This window comes from Hyaena hyaena, unplaced genomic scaffold (genome assembly GCF_003009895.1).
Source record: "Hyaena hyaena isolate Hyena2069 unplaced genomic scaffold, ASM300989v1 scaffold_16, whole genome shotgun sequence".
Lineage (NCBI taxonomy): Eukaryota > Metazoa > Chordata > Mammalia > Carnivora > Hyaenidae > Hyaena > Hyaena hyaena.
In genome coordinates this window covers 2,177,859-2,196,440 of record NW_024080650.1, presented here as the reverse complement: position 1 = coordinate 2,196,440, position 18,582 = coordinate 2,177,859, and the positions used below count along the sequence as shown (strand labels likewise).

At 43.6% G+C, this 18,582-nt stretch overlaps 1 protein-coding gene and 1 pseudogene across 1 annotated transcript in view; both read right to left on the bottom strand.

Annotated features, from left to right (window-relative positions):
* The window catches only part of CDS2 (CDP-diacylglycerol synthase 2), a 56,945-nt gene extending 40,492 nt beyond the window's left edge, over positions 1-16,453 (bottom strand). Inside the window, exon 1 of the mRNA XM_039224383.1 lies at positions 16,216-16,453. Within this exon, the coding sequence (XP_039080314.1) occupies positions 16,216-16,272 (57 nt within the window). The 5' untranslated portion in view covers positions 16,273-16,453. The remainder of the gene's footprint in view (positions 1-16,215) is intronic.
* LOC120226203 lies at positions 1,149-1,548 on the bottom strand (annotated as a pseudogene).
* Positions 16,454-18,582: the final 2,129 nt, after the last annotated feature.

Here is an 18,582-nt window from a genome sequence, read left to right as displayed (position 1 = left end):
AGTGGCCGTAGAAGCCATCTTCTCACAGCAGGCTGAATAAATAAAGAGAATATTACCTGTGAACCAGGCTCGGAGAAAACCAATACACTCACACAGTGCTCACGCAAATGTAAATTAGTACCACCTTTCTGAAAGGCAATTTGGAAAGATGTATTAAGAGCCTTTAAATGGTTCGCATTTCCTCGATCTAGCCATTCCTTGATGAGAAATATATCCAAAGTGAGTATCTAGAGAAATGTATCATTTACAAGAGGACATGCATCATGCCATTATAAGAAGAAACAATTTATATGATCTATTTAACAAAAACAGGGAAAAACCCCAAGCAGCCATAGAAAAAAGATTAGCAGGACATGATAAAAATGTTAGCAGCAGCTACATTCTGAGTAGTAAAATTGAAGGTAATTAAAATTTTTTAAATATTTTCTTATCACCTCCACATTTTCCACCAAATAAGTATTACTTCCATAATTTTAAAAAAAAGTACTAAATGGATATATCTAAGCTCTCTCAACTCCTCTGTGCGGACATCTCTACTGGTTTCCCCCTAAACTCTCTGGCCTGGCCCTCGAGGCCTTCCCAATGGGACCCCTGACTCATTCTTGGTCCATCTTTCCAGACATATTCCTGCTCCTCCAGCTCAAATGTCACCACCCCTCAAGCCCTTCCTCCTCCCCCACCCAGGCAGTGCTGAACACTTCAGAATGATGAGCAAGGCCTAGGATCCCACATGGATGACCAGAGGAGGCAATAACCAACACATCAGCCCCGGAGGTCAGCCTCCATGACCACATCCCCTACACTGAGCTCATCAAAGCTAAGAGAGATCTGTGATGAATGAAGATGGAAATCACAGGCTAAATTTCCCTGGGAAAAAAGGGAGCCCTGAAAAATCTCAAACCATCCTGGTTTCCTAACCCCTTTCTGATCCTCTGGACACTAAAAGTCTTTGTTTTCAACTTCAAATGGTGGTTCATTCTCACAGTTTGGATATTTCTTTTATCTTATTAATACAGTATTATCTGTCTTCCCTCTGTCAAACCCTGAGCCAACCACTTTCCACAGGCTGCCTGGGGAGGTATAGGAAAAGGAACATACAGGGCAGACGAGACACAGAGAAAGATCTATGGGAGGTGGAGACGACTCCTTCACATGGCGAAGAGGATGAGAAAGGCCACCATCAGGCAAAAGAGCCCCATGGCCCCCAAGAGGACAAAGCCCAGAATGACACAGAAGAGCTATTGCTTCAGAGAGGGGTTCCTGCCATAACCAATGAAGGAACTCCCAAATACTGTCCCAATTCCAGCCCCAGAGCCAGCCACCCCTCCCGAGGCAGCCCTAGTCCCAATGAATTTGGTTGCTGTGTCGATGTCCCTTGAAATGGCACTGGTTTAGAAGCTGTGGCTGGGAATAAGTGAGGTCAGGGGACGTGGGACTGCCAAGCTGCTAAGGCTCTCATCTTTCAGTGGCTTTAACACCGCTGCTCAACAGCTGAGAAGCGCTCCTGACAAAGAAGGGGGTGGGGATGAACTCTGCACAGGTGTACATTTTCAGGGGGTAAGTGGCTGTGGCAGGAGAGGTGTGCCCAGCGCAGAGAAGACAGAGAGCTCCCATTTTAGACACCTTAGGGCCAATGAGAAATTTAAGAGTCATGTGTTAGAAAGCCAAACCCAACACTCCAGATAATACTTCCTGAGATCCAGGCAACAGGATGTCTAACCATTCCTCCTAGGACTCAAGCAGGACCCTCTAGAACAATGAGAGGCCACCTGTCTGATAAAAAGCCTCTAAGGAAAGGCTGCTATCTCTAGAAGAAATGGTTCTTTGTCGTAAGTGCTCAAAATAGCTACTCTCCCATTGTGTGTTTTCAACAGACCACTGTGTGAAAATTGAAAATTCTCTGAACAGAGAACTCTGTGGAACAGATAGAAGATAGAAATGGCAACTGTTAAGGAGAAAACCGAGAGTCTGGCTGACATCCCTGTAAGAAAACAAAGCCCATGGGGCCCTTGTTCTTGCAACACTATAGAAGGTGACAGACATCAGCCTCAACGCGCACAGACCAGACTGCGGTGGGAGATTCTATTTAAAGTAGCCTGTGAAGGAGGTCCTCGGGCTTCTACAACTACCCTCATTCTCAAAGTAGGATGGGATGCTCTACACCTGCAGTGGAAGGGAGTGGAGAAGACTTAGGACTTACGCCTTCGGAGGTAAGCCCTTGGAAAAACTGGCAAAAGCCAATCAGAATGCAGGCTGGTCAGTGCCCCTAAGCCTGCTTACACATGTGAGATAATGCTTACACCATTTCTCAGCTGATTATTTTTCCACCAGTAACCTCTTATTTAGAAGACTATTATTATTTTGAAGACTGAACCTATTAGTAACGGACTCATTTCTCCAAAGCAAGCTGCCACACTGCACTAAGACCCTGACCACGGCATCCTTGTTAGGGCCTTCAGGCAGCAAAAGGGCCCTGCGAGGACCTCCAGCAAGTGACTGTCCCAGCATCTAGGGAACATACGTTTCTGTTGCAATGGTGGAAGGAGGATGCATGTGAGATCATCATTTTTATCTGAAATCATCTTGTTAACGCAGCACCACGGTTGGCTATCTTCAACAGGTCATTTCCATACAATTTCATAAGAATTACAATCGTCATTTTAAGGGCATCTGGCTGGCTCAGTCGGCAGAGCATGCAACTCTTGATCTTGGGGTCGTGAGTTCAAGCCTTATACTGAGGATAGAGATTACTTTCAAAAAGAACAAGAAGAGCATCATTTTAGGCAAAAATTACCGCTCTGACGTTTAGAGAGATCACAAGATATAAGTTAGATGAGGAATATGGGAACTGAGAGCCTGTTTTTTTCTCTACCTTTCAAAAAATGTTGCTGGACATAGTTGGGAAGTACTGGGATGCAGGGAGTTTTCTAGATATTACTCTTTGGTTTGCCAGACATTTATGGACCCCCTCACCAGCAGATCCTCAGGGCCTGTGTCTGGACGGTTCTCCCACTAAGCAGCAGGTACCTGTGCTTGATCCCCTGGCCCTTCTTTTCCATCCTCACACCTGCAAAACAGTCCCTCTTCCCCCTTGCCTGGCTGCCAGTGACTCGGCTGCCTGCCACCACCAGAAGAGACCCTCAGCCACCAAACCTGACTCTTCTACTCTCTACCTTCATCTTCCCATAGCTTTGCTTCTTTGCTGCTGTGTAGAATGCCTGTCAATTTTCCACAGGCATCTTCAGGCCCTCAGAAGTGCTCAAAGTTCTCTGTTTGTCCCAACATCCACTCTCTTTTCCTTCCATTGTAATAGGAATCCCAAGACTTAGTCAAGCACACGGCCACCTAGAAGGGGCATTTCCCAGATTCCCTTGCAGCCAGACAAGGACATGTGAGAGTTCTGGCCAATGGGATGCATGCAGAAATATGCATTTCTTCCTAGTGCATTTTCTAGGAAGAGTCCTGACAGGAAAGGACTGTCTCCTTCTCTCTTCCTCTTGGAAGAATATGAATGTGATGGCTGGAATTCCAGCAGCCATCCCATACTAGGGGTGGAAGTCACACGACTCATGATGACACAACAGCAAGAGAGAAGAAACCTGAATCCTTGACACTGTGAAGCTGCTGGAATGTCCACCTCCAGACTTCTTTTGTGTGAGGAAGAAGTGTATCTATACTTCTGTCTTGTTTAAGCCACTATCATTTTTGGGTTTTAGTCACATGTAGCTTAACAGGGTAGCAACTACTTTTTGGTACAGAAGCCCGAGACCCTGTGGTAATGTTTAAAGAAATAGATTATTAACACACACAGCACTGGTTATTTCACAATAAAGGCTAATAAATAAACAAAATCCATAATCCCAAAATGGGAAATGTATAAAGCTTTTATATTTGTATACACGTATAAAAGTTTACAGTTCAGAAAAATTTAGGTCCTACCACCTTCTTCCATGAAAGGATTTTGGGACCATTTTGAGAAATAATGTTGGCAAGGTACAACCTTGTCTACCTCTCATTCTAAGTGATCTACTTGAAAAGCTGTGTTTCTTTCTTCTCTCAGGATCTGTTGGCACACCACTCTCTCCTGACTCTTCCTTGGTCCCCTACCCAGTGTCCTCTCCTCCATCAGCCAACTCCAGTCAAACATAGGCCCTTCCCAGGGTCAGCTGTCAGCTCTTGACCTTCTTAATGTCAAGAGCAGAAGCCAAAATTCATAAGTGTCATCAAGAGGAACCATTTTTACCCTTCACCCCAAACACAGAACAACAAAAGTGTTGCAACAGCCTGCTTCTAATGTAAGATCAACTCAGTGTCTCAAAACTGAAAACTTCCTGTTGATGAAAGCAGGCAGAGCGCATGCCTTTCTACCCTAATATCCCACGGAAATGAAGGTCAATAAGCACAGTAAGAAATAAAACTATGGCCTTTTAGGCAGAAGGAGTAGGGGACAGGGACCATCCATGGATGTGAGACTTTAACAAATTTCTGGATAACAAAGTAGACTGAAGAACTAAGATGGAGGAAATAAAACCAAGTGTAGCCAAGAGTATATACTTCAGGAAGGCTGCAGAAAAAGTAGAAGCCCTCTGTCCTCCGCCACCCTGGAAGAGTTCTGGACTGAGATCTGACAAAAGGGATGGTGGATGACATGTAGGAGATCCCGTTCCCTAACAGCTCAACCTAAAATTAAGCCTATCAAGCAACAGGCCCCATCTAAGCACACAGAGGTCTCAGACAGATTCCCAGTCAGGAGAGAGGCAAGCCAAGGCATTGCTGTGTGTCCTCCTCATTCTTGCCTTGTCCAAATGGAAAAGCTTATTTGGATTATCCTGCCCCTTCCTCCTGTCCCTCTTCTACAAATGTCTTGAAGACAGAGATGGAAGACAACCTTTAGTTCATAGTCACCAGACTCAGTAAGGCCACTGGACATCACACTGCCATACGGAAGTCTGGGCTGCATAGAAGGACTGCCAACTGGGTGGGCTTTGTGCTTCCAATGCACAACTGGGTGGGCTTTGTGCATTGGAAGAGGTGAGGTGTTCTGACGGCCAGAAGAAAAGACTGGATAAAGTAAGCACATCCTACAAACCCTCCACAGTTAGCGTTTTTGTGGGAAGACATACACAGATTGTTAACATACAAACTTCAAACAATGCATGTGATCTTCAACATAAGGTTTTCAGTCAACATTTAAGAAACAAATGTATACTTATGTCTCAAAAGTCCATTTGGCATTAAAAAACTTTTTGTTTATTTTTTTAAAATTTTTTAAATGTTTTTCATTTATTTTTGAGAGACAGCACGAGCTGGGGAGGGTCAGAGAGAGAAGGAGACACAGAATCTGAAGACAGGCTCCAGTCTATGAGCTAGCTGTTAGCACAGAGCCCGATGCGGCTCAAATCCATGAACCATGAGATCATGACCTGAGCCGAAGTTGGACATTTAACTGACTGAGCCACCCAGGCACCCCATTTTTAATGTTTATTCTTGAGAGAGAGAGACAGAAAGACAGAGAGCACAAATGGGGGAAAGGCAGAGACAGAGGGAAACACAGAATCCGAAGGATCCAGGCTCTACACTGTCAGCACAGAGCCCAATGTGGGGCTCAAACCCACGAACTGTGAGATCAGGACCTGAGCCAAAGTCAGGCTTAACTGGAAGCTTAATGGACTGAGCCACCCAGGTGCCCCGATTTTGCATTTTTAACAAAACAATACATGGGGAATTTGAGTTACATTCCAAATAACACTGGGAGGAGGTCTGAATCATTAGATAAATTTCAAGTCATTAATCAAAATTCAAAAGGAATGTATAGTCTCCAAAATTACTGGAATTTTGAGTCACACTGGCAATATATGCTTTGTGAATATATGATTAAGAGGCTTTATTTAGGAAAAAAAAATGACCTGATGTCTTACAGCATCATACAAAGAAATTTTTAATGTAACAACTAGAAATGTAATAAAGCTACATTCTGTAGTCTTTTCATCCTAAAACATTGTCCACAAGAAGATGAAAGCTGGCCAGTTTAGGAAGCTCTACTACAACACCCAGCAAAGGTGAGTGGGTGGCCCAGTCTGACAATCCACATAATAATGGATCCCATCATTAGGGTGACCATATAATGTATCCTCCAAACTGGGACACTGGAGAGCAAAGGAGAATGTCACCCACCTCATCTACATCCATTAGCAAAGACTGGTCAACCCTTCTCTCCCTTGGTGAGTAATAATGCAGTTCATTAAAGCTGCAGTTCTTGATTCTTTTTTTAAATTCTCAAGACCTCTTCACACTCTTAATTACTGGGGACCTCAGTAGTTGTCTGTGTAGGTTATATCCATCAATATTTGCCATTATTAGAAATTAAAACAGAATTTCCTAAAATACAACAATACACAAATGTGGCAGTTCCAAAAAATATTAAACACAGAATTACCATATGAGCCAGCAATTCCACTTTGGGGTCTATACCCAAAATAAGTGAAAGCAGAGATCCCAACAGATATTTGTACACACACGTTTATGGCAGTATTAGTCACAATTTGGGTTGTTTGCAGGTTGGGGCTACTACAAAGAACACTGCTTCAATATTCTAAAACTTACCTTTTAGTGAACATTATATACAGATTTCTACCAGGTAATCATCTACGAATGGAACTACTATCCTAGATCATAAGATTTGTGTATAAAATAGGCTTTAGTAAATATCTGCCAGTTTGCCAGAGTGACTGTACCAGTTTATACTCCCTCAAACAGTATACAAACTCCACCTACCTGCCATCCCTTCGTATTTTCAGTCTTCTTAATCCTAGCCATGCTGGTGGGTATGCAGTGGAATCTCACTATGGGTAATGATGTTGGGCACATTTTCATATATTTATTGACCTTGATCATCGGAAGAGCCTTTTTAAAATTGAGTGGTCTTTTTTACATAATCATGTTGTAGAAATTATTTATATAGATTCTGGATATGAGCCTTGTATCAAATATCTTTTTTATAAATATCTTCTCATCTGCAGACTTCCTTTTCATTTAGTTCAATAAACAGAAGTTCTTAATTTTAAGGTAGCTCTATTTATCAATTGTTTATTTTATAGTGAGTGTTTTCATTAGGGACTTTTAAATATCACTATACCATTATCATGTCTATAAAAAGTCATAATTCCTTTATATTTAAGTCTCCAATATTCAAATTCACCCAAAATTTTCAATTTTTTTCATAGTAGTTTGATTGAATCAGGATCCAAATAAGGTCCAGAAATGATTACTCTGCCTTAAGTCTTTTAATCTGTAGGCTTTATCATATTTACTGCTCACACTGCCCCCCTTTTTTAAGTGGGTCAAGATGTCTCCTTGCCACCTATTTTTTAAAGTAACCGTCATTTGTCCAGTGGTGTTTTTCAATGTGTTCTCCTGCCCCTTGAATCTCCTGTCAACTAGCACTTAGAACTAAAGTCTTGATCATGTTCAGGTATGATTTTTGGACAAGATTCCTCCATCAGGAGTACCGTGTACTTCCATCAGGAGATACACAGTATCTGTCTGTCCCTGTCATGGTAGCAGCATTGATGGTTATGGTCTCATTCTATCAATTCGATGGGGAGTTGAATATATTAATATTCTACCACTCCTTTTTCACTTATCCTATAGAGAGAAACTTCTTTAAAAGTTTTTTACTGTTTATTTATTTTTGAGAGAGAGAGAGACAGAACACAAGCAGAGAAGGGGAGGAGAGAGAGGAAGACACAGAATCTGAAAGAGGCTCCAGGCTCCGAGCTGTCAGCACAGAGCCTGATGTAGGGCTTGAACTCATGAAGCATGAGATCATGACCTGAGCCAAAGTTGGAGGCTTAAATGACTGAGCCACCCAGGTGCTCTATAGAAAGAAACTTCTGATCAACTATTTGATTACTCTAAGGTGCAGTCCCTATGGGAAAAGTATGGTAATGCTTCAAAACCCCATTCTAAACCCCATTATTCAGATGAGAAAACTGAGGCAAATTACTTGGGGAGCCAAGTTATAAAACCAACCAGTCCAACTAGGAGTCTGCGCTTATAATCACTGGGCTATAATGCCTCTTCTAAGATCAGGAAACAAGTGAATACTCAGTATGTCTCTGTGGGAGAGGAGACCACAAAGATAGACACTCTCCTGCAGTTAGGGTGCTACAAACTTACTGCAGGAAGGAAATATATTAATTGTGTCAAAAGCTTAGACAACTTACATCCTTTTTGGAATCAGCAGTTCTAAACATAGAACTTCTCTAAGTGCAGAAAGGGTTTGTGCAAGTGCAGAAAGCGTGTTTGTGTGTGTGTGTGTGTGTGTGTGTGTTGTTTTGTTTTAACAAGGGTACTTCCTGCAGCTTGCTTACAATAGCAAAAACACTTAGAACAACTTAAGAGCCTGATTGGTTCAAACAAGTTAAGGTACAGCCACACAATGAAATGGCACATGGCCATAAAAAGGATTCTGGTTCATTGTTTAAAGACTTGAACAATGTTTACGGCATATTCTTAAGTAAAACTGAGTTATAAAACAGTAGTATACATAATACAGGAAGGTGCAGTGTGTATACAAAGAAAGGCTAAATACACCAAAACATCAACAGTGGTTATCTCTATATAGCAGGCTTAAGGTGATTTCTTTTCTTTTTGGTGCTTCTACAATGAATATCTTTTATTTACATCTGTTTCTTTCATAATAAGAAAAAGTTTAATATACTGTTTACAAAGAACTTAATGAACCTTAACCATGCAGGAAAATGCTTCTAACAGCATAAAAAGGCAAGCTATCAAATCATACATGGTAACTACTATTACAGCCATGTGTAGCAACATGCATTTGAACAATGGTTGTTTCTCTGCATTATGGGATTATAGATGGATTTCATTCTCTTATGTGTACATTTCTGTGGTTTCTACCATAAATATATGCCTGGTAAAGTAATGAGTTGGAGAAGATCCAAAATGGATTGTATATTTTTTATTTTTTTAATGTTTTATTTATTTGAGAGAGAGAGCGTGAGCAGGGGAGGGTCAGAGAGAGAGGGAGACACAGAATCTGAAACAGGCTCCAGGCTCTGAGCTAGCTGTCAGCACAGAGCCCAACGTGGGGCTCAAACCCATGAACAGGGAGATCATGACCTGAGCTGAAGTCGGATGGATGTTAGAAAATAAAATTTAAATAGGTAGAGTGTAGAGAAAGAGGCCAATCCAGGGGTTGGAAACAGCAAGAGCCAAGACTGATATCGCAGGGGCACCAAGTAAGAGGAGGGACCGATTAAGACAGATGGTTATGAAGGACCAAGTTTAAGAGGTCTGAAAAAGGGGCCAGAATTCTTTATCCCCCCCACCCCCGTAATTTACAGGATGGTTTCAGAGCTGTCAGAGGACAGAAAGGACAGATGGACTAGAAGTAACAGCGCAAATCCTGAAGGAACGGAGGTCAATTAGAAGGGTTCACAACAGTGCTAAACTATGTGAAATATGCAAGAGCAACAGACAAGGAATCTGGGTAACACCTGGGTAGAACCTGTGACCTAGACGGGGTGAGGGAGCAGAGACACAGGGACCAGTGGATTTTAAGCTGGAGCAACTTAGAGATGTGGTTCTACTTGCACAGGAGACAGAAAGAGGGTCAATGTCTAGAACAAGACACGTCAGATTCGACATAAGTCACTGATTGAGGGATATGCACCGGGGACTGTCCTGTAGGCCACCGGAACCACCAGCACTAGCAGGACACACTGTGTGGAAGAGGCTCTGAGAATCACCTGCGGAGGAATCTGCGGTCAATGACAGAAATCCTCTCAACATCAGAGACCCAGGAGCAGAGAGCATTGTCAGTAAATCCCAGTCTCAAGGGCTCTTTCAAAACCTAGAACATAGTCTTCAGAGAAGCGCCAGGCTGGCCCTGTGGTGACCCTGATACAAATGCCTTACTGCCAAAAGGTAACAAAAGGACCTCTGATCTTGGAAAGACGGATCAGGTCTTGCCCCAACAGTAGACACTCACGAGCACCACAGCCTGGCTCCGGAGGCTGCTTCTGCAGAGAACTGGGTAGGAACGAAGGTGCAAGCCACAGTGTACCCTTTGCACCTCTCAAACGCTGACATGCACTGCCTACTCAAAATGACACAATGAAATAACTTTCTTGGAAAGGTCACTCAACTGAGTGGGCCCTATGCCATCCCCACTGTTGGGACAAACAGCAGGAGAACAAAGATCAGGGACTGGCAGAGCGAGCGGCCTAGTGGAACCAGCCTAACGTCAATGGCACCATGCCACCACGTGACAAGGCTTGAAAGGCAAAAACTCTGCCCAACGTCGGGAACAAATTCGTATTTTTCCAAGAAGACCCTGGCAAAAATACCAATCAAGAGTTGGGGTCTCTGAGTCTCTTTCACAAACCATAAACAGTACAGCACATGAAAGACCGTGCTTTCTCACACCCAGCAGCCTCCAGCACCGGTCAGGAAAGTCAGGGAGGCTGCCACAGCACGGGGGACAAGAAGCTACGTGCAGCAGAGTTACTCTGCAAGTCTGCAAACAAGTTCAATGTGCTCCACCTGTGTGGATCCTAGACCAGATGGAAGAGCGCACAAATCAGAAACACTGTAGTCCCCTAGTCTGCAGTTCTGCTTTCCAAGGTCCCAGTTACCGCAGTCGCAGTCAGGGTCTGGAAGCAGGTGATTCTCCGGAGGTATCATCAAAAGGTCAACAGTAGACAACCGCTAAGTCACAATGCTTACATCATTCCCCTCACTTTGTCTCATCACGTAGACATTTTATCACATCATCACAAGAAGGGCAAGTACACAACAGTATTTTAAGAGAGAGAACACACAACTTTTATTGTAGTATATGATTATAATTATTCTATTTTAATACGGTTGTTAATCTCTTACTGCACCTAATGTACAAATCAAGCTTTATCATCGATACGTACATATAGGAAAAAACACAGTATATATAGGGTTCGGTACCATCTGCAGTTGCAGGCATCCACTAGGGTCCTGAAACATATTCCCTGCAGATGGGGGTGGAGGGAGGGCTACCGTATTGATGCTCACATTCTTTCAGTTTAAAGACGATTACCCACATCCTTTTGCAACTGTGAAACTAGTTACAAGATTCATTTTGGGACAAAGCTAGATTTCTCCAAATATTTGGAGCCCAAACTGGTATAACACCCTGAACATTTCCTTCACGAACACAGACACCAGCCCCCCCCCCCCCCCCAGAGCTAACCGAGATGGAATACAGCAGACACTGGATTCAGTGAATGTTCTAAGGAGAAGGTGTGCTGAATACTGAGTGACTGATCACTGCTGGAACGAACGGTTCTGTACTACGAGTCATCATCCAGAAAGCAGCCTCATACGCAGCTCAGAGTGAGAAGCCCGCACCACGCAGGGAGTTCCTCCAAGGACACCCAAATGGCTGCCCCCCAGGATGGGCTTCAAAGTCTATAAATCACCAGTCATCCAGGAACTGGGAACACTGATCTAATCAACTTTATCTGCCGATTTTTTTCCCTCAGAATCTCCACATTTATTGAGAATTTTCATATATACATATATATACACTTACATGTTGAAAGATTTTGCTATTTTTCTGATTTTTCTAGCCACAAAAGAAAAACAGGTGATATTGCTGCATGTTTTGTATCAAAGTCAATTAGTACAGGAGCTTTTAAAGTCTGTAAATTAAGTCTATACCCTCAAAGGCAGCATTATACAACATAATGAGAAAAAAACAGAAATTAGAAAACCTTCATACTAGATGACCCGTTCTGCCTCTAACGAGCTGTGTGACCTTGAGCAAGTAAACCCTGTGGCATATGGTATCCTCTTGTATCAAATAATGACCCCCAAGATCCGAGTTCTAATACCCAATGAGAATAATTTAACCCTTTTAAAAGATAAGTTCATCTAATGAAATATCACAATAATGAAATCACAAATGTGTGCAAACACAAAATATTTCAAACAAAATTAACTTTTTTAAAAAAAAAGATTTTAAGTAAATCTCTACACCAAGAGTGGGGCTCAAACTTAACAACCCTGAGATCAACAGTTGCATGTTCTACCTCCTGAGCCAGCCAGGTGCCCCAAAATTAGCTTTTTTAAAAAAATTAGTTTCAAGTAGTGAAAAAATTGGAGGTAATCGAGTTTTTAAAATTACACAGTTTGACCAACATAAATAAGAAACTTAAAATGGCAGATTATATGACAAATGACAAATCTTGTACTTTCTCTCCCTGTTTAAGAACCACAGCCAAGGTTTACAGATTTTTCAATACCAAAGCATTTCTCAATGTTAAAAAAAAAAAGTTGAAATATAGCATTTCTCCTACATCTGTAGTTTTATAGCTCTTAAAATAAGATTTTATTTCAGAAATTCACTCTTAAAAATCAGAAAAACAGGGGCACCTGCATGCCAGTTAAGCATCTGACTCCTGATTTCAGCTCAGGTCATGATCTCAGTTTGTGGGATGGAGCCCTGTATAGGGCTCTGTGCTGACAGTTTAGAGCCTGCTTGGGATTTTCTCTCTGCCCCTCCTTCTTTCACCACCTCCCGCCACCCCTCTCCCCCCACCCTGACTTGAGGGCGGGCGCGCGCGCGCGTGCTCTCTCTCTCTCAAAATAAACAAACATTTTTTAAAAATCAGAAAAACATTTTTAATTACTAACCACTGTCCTAAAATATATTATAGCTAGGGCAGTAAAGGGAAGATAATTGCATACAGAGATGCTGCTTCTACAGCCTGTGATTCTGAGCACTGAAAACTTCAAGAAAATGAAGTCAAAAGATAGGTTAAGGAAGGCCAAGCCCTGTCTGTAACACTTTCCTGAAAAACTGATGAACAGGGAAGGACTACTCCAAACACTCACAACTTGATGATTTAATTATCTTACAAGAGTGGAAGGTGAATACAATTTTTTCTATAAAACGATATTTCAGCCAGAGACAACATTAGCTAACCAATATCACAATGTGACAATTCCGGCCCTACCTATGTAACATGCATATTCATTTAACCCACAGGAATATCCTGTGAGGCACATGCTAATTCTATCACCCCCATTTTAGGGATGGACAAATGGAGGCATTTATACAAGTGCCTTGCTCAAAGTTACACTGCTGGTAAGTGGCACAGCCCCTTTCTAAATGATGTCACTATTTCCTCCCAATGCTGTTTTCAACAGTCTACAAAGGAAGCTTTGAAACAAGCTCTAATTTAAGTAGCACTCTAGCACCTAAATACAGCAGAGCCTTCACTCTAACCTGCAAAACAAAGTCTCCTGAAATGTCAACCCAAACATAAATTTTCAGATGCTAATCTTTTGGCCCATGTTTTATCCTTTTCTTTTCTAATCTCCATTGGAAAAACATGGTTGGGCAGAAAGAGGATCGTTCCCAAAGCTTAGATTCCAAGTTTCTTAAATTTGGCAACAATACTGTGCTTTTGGGACTTTAAAATTATAAGCACGGTTCCCAGAGGAAAACATTTCCTTTATTAGCAATTGGCTTTGAAAATTCCATTCGAGGATGCTAAATATAACGAAATACCTTCTGACTTCTAATAAACACATTCTCCAGACTATTTTGAAGCTAATGATTGCTTATTTACAAAGCAATTTAGCCACAATCGTTAAGCAACTGGAACATTTTAAACAGTCTTTTAAATTTGTTCCAGTTCTTTTAATGAACTGACCTGATATTATTTTCTGAATTCTTCTACTATGAAATAAGAAAGTCCTCATTTCACAATTCATTTCTTTTAAAGAGATATACTTGTTTCAGGGTCGCCTGGGTGGCTTAGTCAGTTAAGCGACTGACTTCGGCTTAGGTCATGATCTCATGGTTCGTGGGTTCAAGCCCTGCATTGGGCTCTGTGCTGACAGCCAGCTCAGAGCCTGGAGCCTGTTTCAGATTCTGTATCTCCCTCTCTCTCTGGCCCTCTCCTGCTCACGCTGTCTCTCTCTCTCTCTCTCTCTCTCTCTCAGAAGTAAATAAAACATTAAAAATTTTTTTTCTTTAAGATATATACTTGTTTTACTACTTCTAATTTTGTTTTAACACAAGAACATCAGCAAAGCCAGAGTCATGGAAATAGGTTTTTCAAACTCTGAAATACAGTAAATATTATTAAAGACTCTACTATCTGCATTCATCATAGGCAAAGAAAGCATTTCATGGTTGTTAAAATGTACCTTTATTATTAAAAATACCATACATGATAGATCAGAAATACTGAGTGATGGAGTGAGGAGCTGAGTGCCTTGTTCTGGGCTAATGGACCACATCAATCAGCTTTTAACTGAATGCAGTGGCTTCTGTGATTTAGGGAACAAGCACTTAGTGGAGCTCACAACCCCAGGCAATCTATCATTGTATAAGTGGCTTAAGTGCAGCTGTGAAAATTTAAGGTACCTTTAGCTGGACAGCTCCTCATGTCCTCCCTACCTAAAAACACGGAAGGAGGAAGAAATTAAAACTCATCTGGCACTTTTTCTCTGGGAGATGGATCCAAGGAGTTGGGTGGGGAAGCGAAAAACTTTCACCTCATAATCCCATGGGTTGTGTGTGTGTGGCTTTGTTTTCACCAGTAAGTATGTCTAATTATTACAAACAGCTTTTCAAAAAATACAGCCCACTAGCTATCATGCTTTCTTTTTAAGCTCCCTCTCTTCCCACCTTTTAGGCCACAAAGTCCTATTAACATGAGGTCTGATCTCTCACCCTTAAACAGGACTACACAACCTCCAAACATTTGAATATTCACCAACTGGTACATGCAGGGTAGCACAGTTCTTTTATGCCCAACCAGAATATTTAATGGGAAGACAAAAGAGATTTCAAAGCACTGTTTCTCTGCAAGTGACTCCTCAACTTCCGCTTGAAGCCATACATTTTCTCCAAAATTTCTCCTTGGATAATCCATTTTTCAAGAACAAAAAATGTAACACCGTATTACCTTTCATCCAAAACATTGCTCCTAGTATAACTGCTCTGCTGACGCCCTTGTGTCATCAAATCTTGTATTTTCTTCCTTCCTGGGGTCTCTCTAATGTCCCGTTCCTCCAGTTATCATGCAAGCTACATACATAAATAGGTGCTGTAGGCCTGCTGTAGGGGAACGAAGGGCAACAGGGATTGGTGGGAACTGCTGGTCCTTAGCTCCAGCCCCACGTTAAACAGGTGGGAATAGGATGGCAGATCTAATTCTCCACATCGGCCGAAATTCGGACTGTTGGGAGAAACCTTCTGGTTTTTAAAATAGCGTGTGAACCAAAGAAAACACGTGCAGATCACCCACTGGCAACCCCCAAGTTAACCAGGGTCTTCGATTCCCGCCCAGGCTCCCTCGGTCCATTCTACACATCCCTGCCCTATCAATTTACCAAACACACTGCTCTTGAAGCTCCAAATACTACTGCGAAGTCCCACCAGTCCTTGGGCTGTCATTCCACCACCACAGAACAAACCACTCTCCATCTTCCTCAACTCCCCTACACAAATCTTGCACTTCAATGGGAAAACTCCCCTTATCCCTCACCCCCCAACCAGCTGCATCCCCACCAAGATGGCCTCTTTTTTTTTTTTTTTTTTTACCTTCCTGCTCTACCCCATCCCTTGAAGCAGGGAACATAATGGGGAGTATACCTTGCATCACCTGCTGACAACGTGAGTCAAGAGACTTCTCTGCTTAATTTAAAGTCACGAGAGTCAACTTTCAAGAAAGGATTTAAATCTCCTAAGAAGCAAAGCCCATGGCCTTGTCTTCATAGCCACCTCTCTGCCCAAATAACGTTTTAAAGGAGGGCAGAGGGCCTTAGAAGGGCTCAGAGGTGTCTCCTGCCAAAGGCGGCTTTGCGGGGTCTCGACGTCTCCACACCAGGAAGGCCTCGAGGAGGTGAGATACTTGAGGGGGACCCCAAACAACCGTGCGAGGCAGGTGGCCGCGTGCAACCTCCCGCGCCCCGGAGATGCCACCCCCAAGCAGATCCCGGGGCCCGGATCTTCCGCGCTCTGATGCGCGCTCCGCCGGGGCTCCCACCCAAAGACCGGAGGCGCTCCCCAGGCCCGGGACCGCCGTCGGCCGCGACAAAGGGTCAGAGAGCGAGACGACCCCTTGGCGCGCGCCCCCCCGCGGACCTACGGGGCACGCCGCTGCCCAGCCGCGCCCACTCCGACGCCGCCGCTACCTTGTCCTCGGGCGGTGCGTCCGGTTCCCGGACCGCTCTCTGCCTCAGCTCGGTCATGCTTGGAGACCCCAGCACGACGTCGCTACCGGCGAGCAGCACAGCCGCGGGAGCAGGCAGCTCAGTGCGGGCGCGCGTGGACTCCGCTGGGCCGGCCCCGCCCCGCCTGAGCCGCTTGCCGGACGCACCGCAGCCCGGCCTCTCGCTGTGGAACTCGGCCCCGCCCAGTGCCGCCGCCGCCCTTTCACCCGAGCGAAGCACGGTCGGCCTGCCGCAGCACCCGCCCGCTAGCTCCTCTCCGGAGGGCGGCCCTGGAGAGAGCGCGCACGCGCACCGCCGCCATCACGGCCCCAGAGACCCACCAATGGCGCGAATCCGCCAGGAAGGCGGGGCGGTGGGGGCGGGGCGGAACGGAGCCGAGAGGTGTGCATTGGACTAGCAGCGTGAGGAGGCGGGAAACAGCGTGTGTTTCCGAAGGAGACTAGCCAATGGGAGCTCGGGCCTGACCTTGGTCGGCTGGCGGGGGCGCCCAGGATCCTAAAGGTAAAACGGGTAGCGGTGGGCGGAGGCGGGAGCCTGGAGGTTCTCGTCTGGGTGGTGTTTGCCAATCTCGGCTTCGTGTCCTCCGTAACCGGGGCGCATCCCTCACACATATAAGCAGACACCTGTTAGGTCCTGAGTGGAAAGGGCTGCGGAGCCCACCTGTGTAGGAGAGGCTCACGTGGTAAGGAAGTGAAACCCAAACTTAAGTCGGCTTTGCCTCACCAAGCTGTCTCTAGTACTTATTGTTGATTATGCTAGGCAGTGAACTAAGTAATCGCCTTATCTGTCTTCCTTAATCTGCTTGGAAGTAGATATGATTTTCGTTTTACGGAGAAGATCTTACACGGCTTTTCAAATTTCTGTCTTCTGGACTGTTGAAAGACCTTTTCTCGGACAGGAATGCTGCCTTCGTTCACAGTGGATCGCCGATGTACCGGACACATCGTTGGTACTTGAATGGAATTAAAAGTTCTCGTAAAGAAAAATGATTTAACCAAGGTCTCACAAACTAGAAAGTGCTCACTAGGAATTAGAACATAGATCTGTTACCAAAGTCCACAATAACCATTGTACATACCGCCTGCCTTCCTAAATTCATGAATACCTGTGTCGTTCAAGCATTTCCTTCAGCGGTTCCTATTATCTGCTTTGTAAGTGATGTGAAGCAAATATGAAATGGAGTGTCTTCCCTTAAGCATACTGTAATTTAACAGGGAGAGAAAGTTGCGCACGTAGGAGTAGCAATTACATATTAGCAATTTTGACCTTAGCTGTGTGGGTTTGGGGTAAAGTAGTCAAAATTCTGAGAAGTGCATTCTGTTTTCCTTGATTTGTGTAAGTATATTCCCAGGGTCCTGTAACAGTACTTGAGAGTGACAGTAAAATAGGTATGGAGGAATACTGAACTCCTGGTGTGCTTTATTTTCTACCAACAACGTTGCACAAATACTTGGTGGGTTTTTTTTGGGGGGGGGGGGTGGAGAAACAGACCACTCCTTTTAGGCCATAATTTATTTCTAGAAAGTTTTGCTTTTGTGTTTTATTTTGTCTTTTATTACTAATAAAAGTAAATAACATGCTAATGGTAATTTTAAAGCTCTTTTAATCTGTTGAGGACTGTGTGACCAGCATTTTGACCGATGTCAGTAGTTACTACTTCATCTAAAGACCAGACACCTATTGAGTAAATTAAGCAAGGTTTGATGTCTAAAGGATGTAGAAGGATGTCAACACAGAGAGAGCCACAAGGTCATCCTCTAACACAGAAGGTGTTTGTATCCAGATCCTCACTGTTAGAGTACTTATGTAGTTGTGTAGGTCACAATTGAGTAAGCAAGCATCACAGCGAACATCATTCCAGTTCGGCTGTTGCCTTTCAAACCCAGCGTAATATAACGAGGCTGGAGAGCTGTACGTACAAATCAGGGTTTCAGAATGGACAGTATGATTACTAGGGTAGATAAGCCCCTACAATTTGGCCTGAACAAACTTTTCAGCCATTGCTCTCAGCCCTGACAGGCTGAGCTTAGACCAAGTAAGTACATTACTGAAATCAGCGCTGTAGACAACAGGGGGCAGGTACTCAATCCTCTGAAAGTTATACTAATAGGCCTTTAGGCAAGCTTTAGGGTCTAGCTCTCTCTCAACTGTAGAAAGAAATTAAAAGAAAAATCTCCCCCTATCTCTAGCCTGAAAAAAAAGAGTTTGTTCCTTTATATTACCCTACACCTCCTCCTTTATCCCTGATTTTTCTTTTCTATTCCTCATATTATCTCTTTAGGATCATTTCTTCCAGGCTTGTGGCATATCTTGTTTACAGTGACTTCA